The following is a 17,029-nucleotide window of genomic DNA, read 5'->3' on the forward strand; positions in this document are numbered from 1 at the left end:
AACACTGAGCTAAAATAATCAAAACAGGAAAACCTATTCCAGACAAAGTAACAATTCAAAGGACTGTATTATCATTGAAAGTTACTTGTAAGATAAAATACTCCTAATTCACTACCTCTCCCATTAAATTGTTTCAGATCTCTGTTTTCTTATTGAGACCATGAATTACAGATCTAAGATAAAACCTTAGGAAAGAAAATGGTCTAATATACGTATCTAAGTCTGCCAGCTCAGCCTTACACACAGGTAGAGCAAGTAGCTACGTATGGGAGTTGATTTCAAAGGCATCAGGAAGCTCCCTTATTCTTCCCCTCCCCTCAGTTTAAAAAAAAAATTGCTACTCCAGTCTTTTCAGGTGATTTCCACCATTGCATTCAACTGCATTCCTTTGACTGGATTCCTTAAGAGTCCAGACAAAGTGGAAATTATCCTGTGAGAGCTAATATTTAAAACCTTATCAGTAATTTGCACATTACAGTGAGTGAGTGTAATAGATTATTTCCTGATATCTATCTGGTTTTCAGAGGAGGGAAAACTAACAGAGTATGAGAACCTTAGATGACACTGGGGAGAGGGATGTGTTGGGAAGAGGGCTTACTTAGCAAAGGGAAATTGGATACACCGAAGCCAAAATATGCCAACTTCACAGATCTGTGAAACAGCATCAAGCACACCAATCAAGATTTTAGATGGTGATTTTGACATGGACCTAAAGACACCTTAGTGCCAAGTATAGATACTTACTGGACAATTAAATGTCACTGCTAATGCTCTATTTTACAGAATTTCAATATGGGAAGGAACTACAAAGGTCTTTTAGTCAAGCCCATACACAAACAGGAACCTCTCCCCTTCAGCCCCCCGCCAACAACCCCACTATGTAGTTCTTCCCTTCTACTCCCTTCCCTGACTTCTCTGCCTTTGTCTGTCTCTCTGTGTCTCTGAGTCTCTCTCTGTCTCTGTCTGCCTCTCCGTCTCTTTCTCTGTCTCTCCTCTCCACTCCCTTTCCACACCATTTCCTTTTTTCCTCTTTGTCTCCTCTACCTAATCCCTAGGCCTACCATGTGAAACCTGTGGGCTCTCTTAATGGCACTTAAAGCAGCCACAAAAAGGTGAAGGTAGTGTTGAAAATTGCCGATGGAAAGCTAAACAACTGGGTCATCCAGACCAATGTCTTGGAATGCAAGAAGGGGAAAAAGAGAGCCTAGACATAGTTGCCACTTGTGGAGATCTTCCTGCCCCTCAGTGCTGTCTAATCCCAAGGATCTACACTTCCTCTATTGTGTATCATGAACCTGCAAAATAGAAAGAAAAAAATCATAGGCATTTAGTCATCACATCTTTTTTTTTTTAAAGAACTAGACAGTTGTACTCAAGAGCCCTTTAAAACGTGATAACCCATGAAATAGGATACTTGTGACCTTAGCCCTCAGGCCTGACATGCCATTTTAAAAACTTGAATAAACATCTGTCTACACTGCCCACAGCATGGACAAAAATATTTTCCATCCTCTCCAGGATAGAGAGCACATATTATAGTGTGAGAAGGTAGGAATAGAAAGAATTAGAGAAAAACTCAAAATACAAATCTTCTTTGCAGTCTAAACTTTGCCTCCTGCTTTGGCATTGTTTACTAATTCTGTAGTTTAATCCCTGGCCAAGAGTAAAAGGATAGTCTTCCATCTAGGCTTCACATAGACCAAATCCAGAGATTTATTACTGTTCCTATACTTAGGGGAAAAAAAACAGTTTAAGTCTAATTTTCTTTAACATCCAAGAAGGAAAAGGTAGTTTTGAAAGTCTTTAAAAGGAAAACATTCTCTATAAATATGATGTCTTGATAAGTGTGATTATAGATTCAGTGCAGGTCTTAGATTACCAAACGATCAGGTTCCCTTCTCACATCTTAAAAACTATTTTCTGCAGAGCAGGGTGAGGCAGCCAGAGCTTTGTCACAGGGTGGGGAATGTAGAGGGCATCCATAGCACTTTCCTAAGAAAGCTTTCTCCCCTGCCCAGCTCTAGCCCTATCAATTAGGTGTGTTTCCTCCCCTTAGTGGATACGCTTTTGTAAGAGTAGAAACCTTGGAGTGTTCCCAGCATGAACTTTCTCCCCACAATGGCTATGTTCTAGGGGAGTCTCCCCTGCATCTCTAGGGCCACTTGCCTAGAATGAAAATAATGGTAGTTGCAGTTGTGATATTCTGTGGTACCTTTAACTCCTTTTATGTGAAGGAGTTTACATTTAAATTAATTTAAATTTAATTTACATTTAAATTCATGTCTAGTTGAGCAATCAGAGAGCTTGCTATCCTAGAATTCCTTAAACTAAAACTACATCCAGAACAAGTAGCAAGTGAGGGTGTCAGTCAGACACAGAGGTAATCATTTATCTGCCCTATTTAAATATGTCTGTGGCCGATGCTGTACAGAAGGCCCTACATATTAACAGCATAGTGCTGGAACATCATTGTAATTATCCAAAGATTAAATCTGTAGGTGTGAAAATATGTTCTGAATTCTTTGCAGCACATCATTAATCCAACAAATGCCCACTTTACGGAAGACACTACACTTGGTGCTGGGGTCACAAAGACAAAAAAATAATAATAATAAAAACAAACAAACAAACAAAAAACAGTCCCTGCCCTCCAGAAACTTGCATTCTACATATTCCTAAGAGTATACCAATGATCTGTAATCAGTAGATGTGATAGAGGGACAGCTAAGCGGCGCAGTGGATAGAGCACCGGCCCTGGATTCAGGAAGACCTGAGTTCAGATGTGGCCTCAGACACATAACATTTAACTAGCTGTGTGACCCTGGGCAAGTCACTTAACCCCATTGCCTAACACCCCTCCCCCCCCAAAAAAAAGATGTGATATGTTTAGGCCAATTTAAAGGCTTTTAATTATTGGTTCGAATCCTAAATTATCCTAAATGACCATGATAGTCTGATTTAAATATGTCTATCATGTGGAAGAGAGATTCAGCTTGTGCTGAGCCTCAGCAGAGAGAACTCTGAGCACTGCCTGGAAGCCATAGGAAGTTAGATTTGGTTCAGCATGACAAAGAACAGCCTAACAATTAGTTGTCCAAAAGTTGAAGGGATTGATTCAAGAGGCTGAAAGTTCTCTGTCACTGGAGGTATTTAGCAGAGGTTGAGTGACCTCTTATCAGAGACATTATACAGGGAATTCAACCTTCAGGTAGGGGTTGAATTAAATGTGAAACTGCAAATGTTCATAGATGGGTAGCCAGATGTGGACCTTAGGAGTCATCTTGTCCAAACCATTTCACAGTTGAGGAAACTGAGGCCCAGAGAGGTTGACTGATTTGCCTAAGGTCTCAAAAGTAGTAAGTGACAGAGAGTCTCATCTTGTCTATAAGCCTATAGACTCATGGAGAGCATGAATTGAATCTCCAATGCCTAACATAGTGCTTTGCATAAAGTAGACACATAATAAAACGTTTGCCAAACTAAATGAGATCTTTAGTAATCTCCTTGCAACTGTGAGCTTCTATGATTCTCTGAAATAAAATTTAATGTATCAGTATCAGGATCACAGTATTTATATAGATCCAAATGGAAAAAAAACCTTTCAAACCTAGTTCTCATACAGCACCTGCTTAGATATCTTCTGCAGAATATAATTCAGAAATATGTGCAGCTATTTCTGAATTCTGTATACTAACCTCTATGTACCTAACTACATTTAATATTTTCTTTACTGCCCTAATTGGATATTTGCTGTGCAAATCTGGTACTAATTTTTCTAATCATTATAATAATAGGCTCCTTCTGTTTCTGAACATACTTCTATTCTAAGTTAACCACTGCTTATTTCTACTATCTTTTCGTGCATAAATCAATGCTTACGGTGTTGGACCAAACCATTGGAGGTATGTTGCTTGCTTTTCATTTTTTCCAACCCAAAAGATATTTGGAGTTAAAATCAAGAAGTTTGTCATGAGTTAACATATATATATATTTTTTTCTCTCTCTCTCTAATTCACAGCACTAAGGATGAGAATGGCAAAACTGGGAAAAAAGGTGATCTGACAGATGCTCAGTTGTGTAACTAAACATCTCTGAAAGAAGGAATTGAAGAAAGTCCTCACATTCTCTTCTGGATGGTTTTGCTTTTATTCCTCTCCTAAATTCCCTCTGCAAATGGCATAATGTGTGTATAAAAATATACACGTTATATACATAGATACAATACCTGCATATGATGCCATGCATTCATGGTAACCATTATTTGTGAAAAATATAGAGATATGTGGGAAAAACAAATGTTCACCTGTTGCAATTAAATGACATGCTTTAAGTGGGAAAATTCCAGCATATTTTTATTGAATTGATACCAAAGCATTTCTAATAAGAGCTTGTTAAAGTTAAAAATAAAGTTATTTAAAATAGAAATTCAATTGAGTAACTATATGTTACTAACTGGTACTGTCATTTTTTGTTGGGGGATGTATCATCCACCTGTGGTTTCATCAATGTCAAGATCTCCTTGTGTGGAAATTCCCTTCCCCTACACAGCTCAGCTACTCATCTACACTTAGCATTTACAAGATTGCCTAGGTACATTGAGAGTTTAAATGACTTGCTCAGGATCACATAGCTAGTAAATGTCAGAAGCAGGAGTTGAACCCAGCTCTCCCTAACTCCACAATCAGACCTTCTTCAACACAGAATTCTCATTTTGCTAATGTGAAAATTGGTGTCCTCTCTTCTTTTTACAAGAAATCTACACACTTAGTCTTTGGAAATAAGGAAATTACCTTGAATTAGCAAAATCATAAAGAAACTAGGTCTGCTTCCAGAGGACTAACTGGCCCAATTTGGTAGAGATCTCTACTCTAAAGGCATAGACAAGACCTGTCCCAGTGGGATCTAGGTCCAGGTGGAGCTTGAGCTTGTGTCTTTACCAACCATAATTTGACACTTCCTTCTAACTTGAGCCATCATCCTTTCATGCACACTCTCAAGAAAATGTCCAAGTAAAGATTGTCCAAGCAAAGATGGAATGTTCGATTCTGTCCCAAGGGATGGGTCTTAAACTCCCAGATCCCCAAACAATGAAGGACAAACAAACAGCTAATTGTTGTTCTAGTTAGTGTTGGACCAATTCAAATGAACAAGCCTCAAACAGCCAAAGTTATAAAAACGCAGAATAAGCATGGGGATGGCATGCTATGCCAATGTCAAGATTACCAGGTTCCATTGTAACAGAATTGCACAAATAAAGCAGACTTTTACCTGGAACAACTTCACAGAGGTCAGTTTGCACATGTGCATTAGTATAGTCATTGCAAATTTCTTCAAGATGTCCATGCAAAAGATAATTCCTGGATCACCTGGAGGGTCCTAAGTCAAGCCTGATAATTGGAGCAGCAGTGCATTCACCAAGACTTCCATTGGCAAGTATTTGGATGCTTCTGATCAATATAAATATAAACATAAACACATATATGTACAGATATATGTGTGTATGTATGTGTATACATGCACATGTATATGCCTATGTATGTAAATATATGTATGTATATATGTATCAATAATCTGGCTTGACAATAGATAGGCCATATTATTGATAGATATAAATATAGATATAGAATTGTGTATATGTGTGCATAGTTATATTTATTTATTTTTATTTTCTCCCTCTATTATTAGGTAAATGAAGAGGCAGAATGCCATGGAGAATACAGTGTAGGACTCAGTTAGGAAGACCTGAATTCAAGTCCCATCTCTGATCCATACTGCCTGTTTGACTCAGAGAAAGTATGTAGTAGAAAGGGCTTTAGGCTTGGAGTCACGAAGACATAAGTTCAAATTTTACCATAAATGCTTACTAACTGTATGACCTTGGGCAAGTTGCTTTGTTTATATCTTCATTTCTCTTTCTATAAAATAAAGAAATTAGACTCTAAGGTCAAGTCCAGCTCTGATCCTGTGATCAGTGCTCCCAGGTAGCTCTTAAGACTATGAATTTCAAGTGTCAATCTGTAATGGTATAAGGAGTTTCCCCACAGGGAGTTCTCTATGACATGAAATAGAAAGTCTAGTCCAAAACAAACAAACCAAAAGAATTAAAACTGGGCAAAACACAGATGGCATCTCTCCTAAGCTGCTATTGTGTGTAGGATTGTGTAAGTGAAGGGTAATATAAATAGAGCTGGCAGAAGTCCAAGATTCTAGGCTTGAATTTGTGTATTGAATTTGGGATCTTTGTATTCATCCATTCTTAGGCTGGTTTCTTTATAACAGCAAATTTGCCCTCCCTCACCATCCCCCACCCCAACTCCTTAGGTCTCCTCCCCTCCCTTCCCTTCATCTAAATCATCCTGTTATAACTTGAGAAAGACAGATAAAATGTGCTACTGATTTAAGAAAGACTAATAGTCCTCCCTGAGGAACCCAGTTATTCTGAAATGTCATGGCACCACCTGCCAGGGGCCCACCCCTTTAAGGCAAATCCTATCTGATGGTGGACAACAGCTGTTTCTATGATATAGCCAAGAGGTCTCCTCTGGTCTGTTCCCTGAGGCCCAAGTGGTTTCTCCTGATTAAAACTCAAATTCACATGCAAGGCACGGAGGAATCATGACATTTTAATCATTACCTCTGTCTGTCTTAAAGGGACAGTCATTTCACAAAGAGGGTCATGACAGAAAGTAATGACTTTGAAGAGTAGATGACATGTGAAGTTATCTGAACCTACAACTTTTGGCATTCGTATTGTCCCCAGTCTCATCCCATATTCCCTCCATCATTCCTAAAATGCACTGTCTGCTCCTCTCTGCCTATGAGAAATCCTTCTCTTCCTTCAAGTCTCAGCTGAGGTGCCACCCATCCATGAAGCACATGGGAAGAGCGCTAAATTAAGCTCCAAGGATCTGAGTTTGAAACCTGGCTCTCTCACTTACTAGCTGTGTGATCTTGGCAAATCATTTAACTTCCCTGGGCCTCTATTTCCTCATACGTAAAATGGGAGGGCTGGACTAGGATAGATGATCCCAATGGTCCCTTTCCAGTTCTAGATCTACAACCTCATGATTCCCAAAACTCCCTCCTCAAATTTCTGGGTACACTCTCTCCTTCGCCCTGTCCCATCCTATCATGCAATTATATTGTGTGTATATGCGTCATGTCCCCAGTATTGGAAGGTAAGCTCCTTAAAGGCAGGAACTGTTACATTTCATCTTTGTATCTGCAGTGCCTTGAAACCTCCTCCTTTTCCTACACCTCCTTCTTCTCCTCTTCCTCCTTCCTCTTCCTCCTCTTCTTCTTCTTCTCCTTCTTCTTCTCCTCCTCCTTCTTCTCTTTCTCCTCCTTCTCCTCCTTCTCCTCCTTCTCCTTCTCCTTCCCCTTCTTCTTCTTCTTCTTCTTCTTCTTCTTCTTCTTCTTCTTCTTCTTCTTCAATTCAATTCAATAAACATTCATTAAATGCCTATTGTGCACCAGGCACCAGCTATACAGCTTAGAGTTTCAGAGATACCTAGAGTATTGAATGGTTACATTACTTTCTCATCATGTCAAAGGCAGGACTGGAACCCAACTCTTTTTTTTTAATTAATTAATTTATTTATTTATTTATTTTTAGTTTTCAACATTTACTTCCACAAGATTTTGAGTTCCAAATTTTCACCCCATCTCACCCCTCCCCCCACCCCAAGATGGCACGCATTCTGAATACCCCTTCCCCTAGTCTGCTTTCCCTGCTATCTCACCCCCCTTCCCCTTCTATTTTACTGTAGGGCAGGATGGATTTATGTACCCCATTTCCTACATTTCTTATTTCCCAGTTGCATGTGAAAACATTTTTTTAAACATGTGTTTTTTTAAACTTTGGGTTCCAAATTTTCTCCCTTCCTCCCTCCCCACCCATCCTCCTTGAAAAGGCAAGCAACTAAATATAGGTTATATATATATATATGTAGTTATGCAAAACACTTCCATAGTAGACATACTGTGAAAAACTAACTCTATTTCCCTTAATCCTAACCTGCCCCCCCATTTATTCTATTCTTTCTTTTGACCCTGTCCCTCCTCAGAAGTATTTGCTTTTGATTACCCCCTTTCCCAATCTGCCCTCCTCTCTATCATCCCCCTACTTTCCTGTCCCCTTCCCCTCCTATTTTCCTATAGGGTAAGACAGATTTCCATACCCAATTGAGTGTGTATGTTATACCCTCCTTAAGTCAAATCCTATGAGAATAAGATTCACTCATTTCCTCTCACCTTCCTTGGTTGCCCTCCACTGTAAGAGCCTTTTCTTCTCTGGTTTGGTTTTTTTCTCCTTCTCCTAGTATAATCCTCTCTCACCCCTTAATTTTATTCTCCAGATATGACCCCTTCATCTTCAACTCACCCTGTGCCCTCCATCTATCGGTCTATCTATCTATCTATACATATATACATATATACACATACATACATACATATAATTTTTTCCCTCCAACTACCCTAATACTGACAAAGGTCTCATGAGTTACAAATATCATTTTTCCGTGGAGGAATGTAAACAGTTCAACCTTAATAAGTCTCTTATGATTTCTCTTTCCTGTTTATCTCTTCATGTTCCACTTGAGTCTTGTATTGGAAAGTCAAATTTTCTATTCAGCTCTGGTCTTTTCATCAAGAATGCTTGAAAGTCCTCTATTTCACTGAATGACCATTTTTCCCCTGCAGGATTATACTCAGTTTTGCTGGGTAGGTGATTCTTCGTTGTAATCCTATCTCCTTTGCCCTCCAGAATATTATATTCCATGCCCTGCGGTCGCTTAATGTAGAAGCAGCTAAATCTTGTGTTATCCTGATTCTGTTTCCACAATACTTGAATTATCTCTTTCTGGCTGCTTGTAATATTTTCTCCTCAACCTGGGAACTCTGGAATTTGGCTACAATATTCCTAGGAGTTTTCCTTTGGGAATCCCTTTCAGGAGGAGATTGGTGGATTCTTTCGATTTCTATTTTGCCCTCTGGTTCTAAAATATCAGGGAAGTTTTCCTTGAGAGATGATGTCTAGGCTCTTTTTTTGATCATGGCTTTCAGATAGTCCAATAATTTTAAAATTCTCTCTCCTGGATCTATTTTCCAGGTCAGTTGTTTTTCCAATGAGATATTTCACATTGTTTTCTAATTTTTCATTCTTTTGAATTTGTTTTACAGTATCTTGATTTCTCATAAAGTCACTAGCTTTCAATTGCTCTATTCTAATTTTTAAGGAAGTATTTTCTTCAGTAATCTTTTGGACTTCCTTTTCTATTTGGCCAATTTTGCTCTTTAGGGCATTCTTTTCTTCATTGGCTTTTTGGATCTCTTTTGCCATTTGGATTAGGCTATTTTTTAAGGTGTTATTTTCTTCAGTACTTTTTTGAGTCTCCTTTAGCAAGCTGTTAACTTGCTTTTCATGAGTTTCTTGCATCACTCTCATTTCTCTTCCTAGTTTTTCCTCTGCTTCTCTTAACTTGCTTCTCAAAATCCCTTTTGAGCTCTTCCAAGGCCTGGGACTGATTCATATTTTTCTTGGAAGTTTTGGCTGTAGGAGCTTTGACTTTGTTTTCTTCTTCTGGTTGTATGTTTTGATCTTCTTTGTCACCAAAGTAAGATAATATAGTCTGACTCTTTTTGTGCTGCTTGATCGTGATCCCAACCAATTACTTGAGTTTTAAACTCTTTGTTAAGGTAAGAGTCTGTTTCCAATGTGGAGAATGTAGTGTCCCAAGCTTCGGGGGGTTGTACAGCTGTTTTCAGAGATACTTCTAGGGACCTGTAAATTTTCTTCCAAGGTGCTATGATAAGGGGCACGGTGTTTCCTCTCCACTGCCACAACAAGCTCCACAATGCCAGTGCTCCTCCTCACCCCAGGACCTCCCCTCAGAACTGTAACCCAGATCCAAGCACCGGTAAAGCAAGAGATTCCTGCCTCAGCCCTGCAAAGAGATCCTTGCAATCCCCCTCTGATCAGCCACTTGATTCCCCCTCAGTCTGTGGGCTGGAAGCTCAGAAGCCAGCCGCTGCCCTCGGGGCAGCTGAGATCTAGCTTCTTCTCTCACAGCAGTAACAGACTTTTGCCACTGACCTTCTAAGTTGTCTTTGGCATTCATGGATTGAGAAGTCTGGAAACTGCCACAGCTGCCCATGATTCAGTCCTCTGAGGCCTGCTCCAGGGTCGCTGGGGCCTGCACGCCCATGCCGAACTGTGCTCCTCTCCCAGCCCGGCACAATATACCTTTCTGGTCAGCCATCCAGATTGTGTTGGGCTGGAAATTTGTTTTACTCTGTTTTTTTGTGGGTTCTGCTGCTTTAGAATTTGCTTAGAGTCATTTTTTGTAGGTATTTGGATGGGTTTAGGGGAGAGCTCTAGCAAGTCACTGCTTTCCCTCTGCCATCTTGGCTCCGCCCCTGGAACCCAACTCTTCTGGGGCTGCCTCTACACCTTACTACAGGCCTCTCACCTTATACTTAATAATCTTATGTTGGATTGTTGAATTCATGTGCCAAGCATTGTACTAGGTGCTGCTGAGAAAACAGATGCAAAGAATGAAACAATCCCTACCTAGCAACATGCTTACATGCTAATGGAGAAGACCAGTATATATAAACTTCCATATAGCATAAATATAAAGGTAATAAACACACATATAAGTATACCTACTTTGGGAGGAAGCACACTAGCAGTTGGGGGGAATCAAGAAAGGCTTCATGTAGAAAGTGGTGTCTAAGTCACATCTTAAAAGGAGAGAAACTATGAGGTTGGGAGGATCTGACAGAAAGCGAGTTTGGTGAGATTACAGAGTTCAGGAGGAAGAGGAGGAATATCCAATGAGGCTGAAAAGGTTGGTTGGGGGCAGATTATGCAGTGCTTTAAAAGCTAACAGAGAAGTTTGTTTTATTCTAGAGCAAAAGTTCTTAACCCTTTGGTCATTGATCCCTTTGGCAGTCTGGCGAAGCCTATGGAAGCATTGAATAATGTTTAAAATGCATAAAATAAAATACATGGGGTCACAAAGGAAACCAATTATATTGAAATATGGTTATAGCATTTTTTAAACCAAATTCACAGAGCACAGTTTAAAAAGCCCTGTAATCTTGAATAGGGTCAGATTTGGACTTAAGGGAAATTTTTTTAGTCGCAGCATGTAGGATGGACTAGAGTGGGAGCAGACTTGCAATGAAGACTCATTCTGAGGTTGTTGTAATAATTTAGGCAAAAGATGATGAGGGCCTGAATTAAGGTGGTATGAGGGAAGTATGAACTAAGCTGTATGAGGAAAAATAAGTCAGATGTGAGAGACACTGTGAAGGTAGAAAGGTCAAACTCTGACAATTGACTAGATATTTGGGGTGGGCGAGGGAGAGTGCAGAATCTTTAGAACCATATCTATAATTGGGAATGAGTAACTGAAGGACAGTAATCCAATATAATTGCTATCCTATCCAGTTTGGAATCATCTGCAAATCTAAATTACAAATAACAAAAACTTTGGAGATTCTCTCTTGTCTTACAAAATAAAGGTTTTAAAAGCTCTCAACATATTGGAATAATGGGTCCAACCTAAGAATTTACTAAGTTGCTTCAACAAAGCTTTGATTTCATTGATGTAGGTATTCCCTCTTACTGGTGCAAGTCATGACTCCGTCCATCCATTCCTATCCTGTACAACTCATTTTCCCATAAATAATCATAATCATCATAATACCTACATTTATAAAGCAATTTAAGGTTTGTAAAGCATTTTACAAATTTTATATCATTTTATCCTTTAAACAACCATGGGAGGTAGGTCCTATTATTATCCCTATCTTAGTGATGAAGAAACTGAAAGGCAGACAGATTTTAAGTGACTTACCCAGAGGCAGTCACACAGCTAGTAAGTGTCTGAGGTAGGCTTTGAAGTCAAATCTTTCCTGATTCCAGGTCCAGGATCTCAGTGCTCTTTTCACTGCACAACCTAATTATTTCCTCCTCAGAATTGCTCTCAGTGTGCTTGAGGGATCTTTTTCTAGATCAGTGATCTCCAAAATGTGGGGTCCAGCTCCACTGCAAGACATCAATGAGTTCGTGTTCCACCAATCAGAAGATGGGAACATGAGTCCCATCCCCACTTCCCCTCATGATAGACGATCACAAAATTTGTCTCTAGCACAAGGACATTATCCCTTCTATCCATTATCAGCCTAACAATTCCCTGCTTTGCCTTCCCCTCACTCCTGCTGTGCCATCTGCCAACCTCTTCCCTTCTATTCCAGAGTAAGCCCCTCAGATCCTTTATAACCTAACCTCAACATCAACAGTAATCAACAGCAATAGCTATACAAATGTTGTTGGGAAAATCCACTCTCTCAGGATACTCCCACCCCCACCCTCCAGATCATCTTCTCTTTGAAGTAGGAACACTTCAACTGACTCTCTGCAGAACTCAGGGTTCTGTCCTAGAACCTCTTCTCTTCTCCCTCTGTACACAGCTCATTATCTGTGCATGGTATCTGTCCATGTTCTATGTACTAATGAACCAGCTTTGTGATTTGTCCATCCGAATATGTATCATAGACTAGACTATAGGCACTCTTCATCCACTTGGTTTTCTGTATATAGAGAGTTAGGCCAAACTTTTTTGAGCGATTATGGACCTCATTTAGGAGGCTCTTTAGTGTTCCAGGGCTAAATACAAAGAGTTCAATATGATCTACAAACAATTGTATATGGATAACTTCACCATCTGTAAGAACTGTCTTCCATTTGAACTTTGCTGGACATTCTCCATTACCATGACAAACATCTTCATGAAACAAAATCAGACTGATGAATTGACAGGCATAAATGTGAAGTCCTTCACTTGAGTTTTAACATGCACAATCAATCAAGCATGGGATAGAGTGAATCTAGTTCATACGAAAAAATACTTAAGGGTTTTGGTTAACTACAATTTCAGCATAAGCTAAAAGTGTTACATAACTGTTTTTTTGAACCTATTAATAGTATCACAGTCTCCAGAACAAGGGAGAAAATAGTCCTATTATATACTAACCTAGTCAGACCTCACGAATAACATGTTCATTCCTGGGCACTATATTTTAGGAGAGACAATGATGCATTAGAGTGAATCCACAGGAAGGCAACAAAGACAATGAATGCTTTGAAAATGATGTCACATAGAGATCAGTTGAAGAAATCTAGATATCTTTATCCTGGAGAATAAATTTATTTTAAGTTACTCCAAAGGGCAAAACTAGAGTTAGGAGTTACAGGGAGGAAGTTTTGGCCCAATATAAGGAAGAAAATTCTAATGAAGAGAGCTGTTCAGTAATTGAATGGGGCTATCTTCAAAAAATAATAATAATAATCATAGTATTTATAGTATCTTTCCCATTTTACAGATGAGGAAGCTAAGATAGGTTAAGTGACTTGCTCAGGATCACACAGCTAGGGCCTGAGGCAGGATCTGAACTCATCTTCCTGAATCCAAGCCAAGTACTCTATCCATTATGTCACCTAGCTTCCTCTAAAGTGATAAGGATCCCATCACTGGAAGTGTACAAGTGAGAGATGGAGGGGATTTTTGTATTATGTAAAAGACTTCATTAGGAGTCTGGCTATTTAGCTGAGCTTGACAAGACTGTTACTTATAATTAATACCAAATTACCTTTCAGCTATTTAGAATAAGGGAGAGGACATAATAACCTCCCTCTCCCTGACTCTGCTTTAGCCACAGCAATAGGCCTCAGGAAAGTAGAGCCACATGACTTGTTTGAGGGACCTTCAAAGAAAAGTAAGTGGTATTGTTAGTAGCTTAAGTAGATAACTTAAATAACAAAAGTATCTTTCATCTCTAAAATCCTAAAAAGTATTCTTAGGTACAGTTACTTGCTAAAGGAAATAGCGATCATTTTTAAAAATATGATGATCTGTAAATACTATAGTTACTGAAATCAATGTGAATTAAAATAGATAAATCATGATACTATATTCAAATAAGTTTTTGCTCTCCAGATTCCATCACCAACCAGGCACTCCAGCTCCCACCCTGCAGCCCAGGCTTCTGGTTGGTGAGATTTTACCATATAGACCCCAACCCAAACTCACCACTCTGCTCTCCACCCATATGCAGACCAGCCTGATCCTTCACCCTCGTTTACTACCTCTTGCTCTGGGGACAGTAATCAAATCCACATTAGCATTCCTAGATAGAATGCTAAAATATGTCAACCAATCACCTTATGACTCCCCTCACCTTTCCTATTATTTCTTTAACTAAAACACTCCTCACTGCCTACCAATTTCCTATATGTGTTGTCTTCCCATATTTGAATGTTAGCAGGAATTATCTTGTTTTTTGTATTTGTATCACCAGCTCTCAACATGGTACATGGTAAGTACTTAACAAATGGTTTTTTCATCCATTCATTCCCTCATCCTTTAATAATAGGTATGTCATATGAGGTATAGAATCTAATTTGAAGTATATTTGACATTCAAAAAACTGGGCTACATTTATATTTCTATGACCAAAGACCAAAATCTCCTATCACTTTGATTTACAGGGGCTCTTCTCTATATTAAAACTATGAAATTAGGAACTGGAAGCACCAGTCCCATGGTATTTTCAAAGGACCAACAATGATCAGACCAGATGAATTTGATGGTCCCAGTCTGAGCTATCTTCATGTCCTCTGACTTCTGGCCTATGAAGATCAGACAGCTGCGACAACAGATGTGAACTTACACAGCCATCTCTAACAAATAGCAGGGCAATTTCTGAATACCTAAAAGAGGACAATGAAACTTCAAAAATCAATGCCATTCAGGAAGTGAGTAATGCTATGCTCTTGGAAAAGTGATGCTATCCAACCAACAAACTGGCAAGGATGATAGAAGACAAAAATGATTAATGTTGGCAGGGTTGTGGGAAGACAGGCAGATGAATGAACTTGTGGTGTAACTGTGATAATCAACTTCTGGCCAACAGATTTGGAGTTATACTTTACAGACGCCCAAATTGTACATACCCTTGACACAGTGATAGAACCACTAGGGACATACTACGAGGAGGCCAAAGACAGATGAAAAGTTCTTATATAATAAAAAAAATGAAACCACTTTTTGCAAAACTAAAGCACTAGAAGGAAAAAGGCAAATCAATAGAGGCTGAACAAACAGTGGTGAATGAATGTGAGGGAATATTATCATGCCATTAAGAAATAATGAATATGAAAAACTTTAAAAAACATGAAAAATCTTGCATAAACTGATGCAGAACAAAGTAAGCAGATGAAAGAGAACAATTTACAAGACGTCCATAATAATGTAAAGGAAAGAAACGTTGAAAGAATTTGGAACTCCGATCTATGCAGAGTGACCAATCATGACTTTAGAGGACTTGATGGTGAAGTACATCTCCTACCTATATTCACAGGTGCAGAATGAAGGGTGCATTTTCTGACATGACGAATGTGCTGATTTGCTTTGACTGGATATGTTTACTTATTATAGGAGAGGGCTGGAATAGAGGGCTGGAGTAGTCATTGTAAAGAGATAGTAATTTTTTAAGAAAGAAAAAGCATCAATAAAGCCCATCAAAGAAGGAAAGAAAGGTGATGCTGTCACCATGAAGCAGTGAAATCAGTCAGGTTACCCTGACTATTAGCAGTTGCCATCTAAGAGCCCCAAAATTACTAGGATTAGGTAAAGTTGAAATACGAAGTCATAGCAGAAATTGGCATGTGATTTTAATTAGATTGGAATCAACAGGGCAGGCCAAGAGCTAAGCATTAGCAGGGGACCAGACAGGCTGACTCTTGCTGAACCACTTTAGGCTATGAAAGCAGTGGCTAATCACTAGGGCTCATAGGCAAGGTCAGACAGGATAATGAAGGTAATGGAATAATAGCCCACACCACCTCATGGAACAGAAGAGAAAGAACGATACAAGGCAGAGATTAAGAGCCACATTTCTATCAAGGGCCACAGACCCATGGCAGGTAGGTGCAGGATGGAATCACAGCGCTATAGATTTTCAGAATTGGAGGGGACTTCAGAGTCATCTAGTCCAACCTATGCCCAAAAAAGAATCTGTGTTGTGTCCCATCCAAAAACACATCTTTGCTCACAAGACCTCCAGGGAGAGGGAACCCACTACTCCAACACAGCCCATTACACTTCCGACTGGCTCCAGCTGTTAGGAAGTTCTTTCTGATATCAAACCTAAATCTACCTTTTAACATCTTCTACCCAGATCTCCAAGTTAGGCTCTCTTGGGCCAAACAGAACACAAGCAATCCTTTTTCCATTTGATAACCCCTCAAATACTTGAAGATAGGCAACATTAGAAGGTAGGCTCCTTGCAAACAGGGATTATTTCAAGTTTTGTATTTTTATCTATCCCCAGGTCTTAGCGCAGTGTCTGGCACACAGTAGGTGTTTAATAAATACTTATTAATTGATTTCTTGTCCTCCCTGAGCTTTCTTCAGTCAGCCAGCATTTATTAAGCACCAACTATGTTCCAATCACTCTGCTAAGCTAAACATTTGTCTCTTTACCTAATTCTCAGGTGGCATTAAACCAAGAATCTTTGCTCTATACACTGTCTTCTAAGTTGTCTCCAACTTATAAACATCTTTCCTAAAATGTGACTCCTAGATTTGAACTATACTTCAGATGTGATCCAGCTTTTTTGGCCACCATAACATACTGTTGATTTATTGAGCTTGTAAGCCAATAAAACCTTCTGATCTTTTTCAGAAGAACTGCTGCTAAACTATATCTTTTCTATCTTATACTCAAAAATTCAATTTTTAAAAACTCAACACTTTACTTCAATTTTTATTCCTATTAAATTTTATCATATTAGTTTTGTTATGATGTTCTAATGATTCAAGAACTTTTTTGATCCTGATTCTTTCATCCAAATAATTGTACCTTTGTGTCACCTGCAAATTTGATAATTTGCCTTCTAAGTCATTGGTAGAAAGAAAGAAAGAAAGAAAGAAAGAAAGAAAGAAAGAAAGAAAGA

The 17,029-nt window shown here is 39.0% G+C and overlaps 1 protein-coding gene across 1 annotated transcript in view; it reads left to right on the plus strand.

Moving 5' to 3' along the window:
• PALMD (palmdelphin) overlaps positions 1-4,385 on the plus strand; it is a 66,683-nt gene extending 62,298 nt beyond the window's left edge. The window contains exon 8 of the mRNA XM_027868239.1: positions 4,019-4,385. Coding sequence (XP_027724040.1) covers positions 4,019-4,062 — 44 coding nt within the window. The 3' untranslated portion in view covers positions 4,063-4,385. The remainder of the gene's footprint in view (positions 1-4,018) is intronic.
• The last annotated feature ends 12,644 nt before the right edge of the window (positions 4,386-17,029 follow it).

The sequence above is a fragment of the Vombatus ursinus genome, unplaced genomic scaffold (genome assembly GCF_900497805.2).
Source record: "Vombatus ursinus unplaced genomic scaffold, bare-nosed wombat genome assembly UNPS02014787.1, whole genome shotgun sequence".
NCBI lineage: Eukaryota > Metazoa > Chordata > Mammalia > Diprotodontia > Vombatidae > Vombatus > Vombatus ursinus.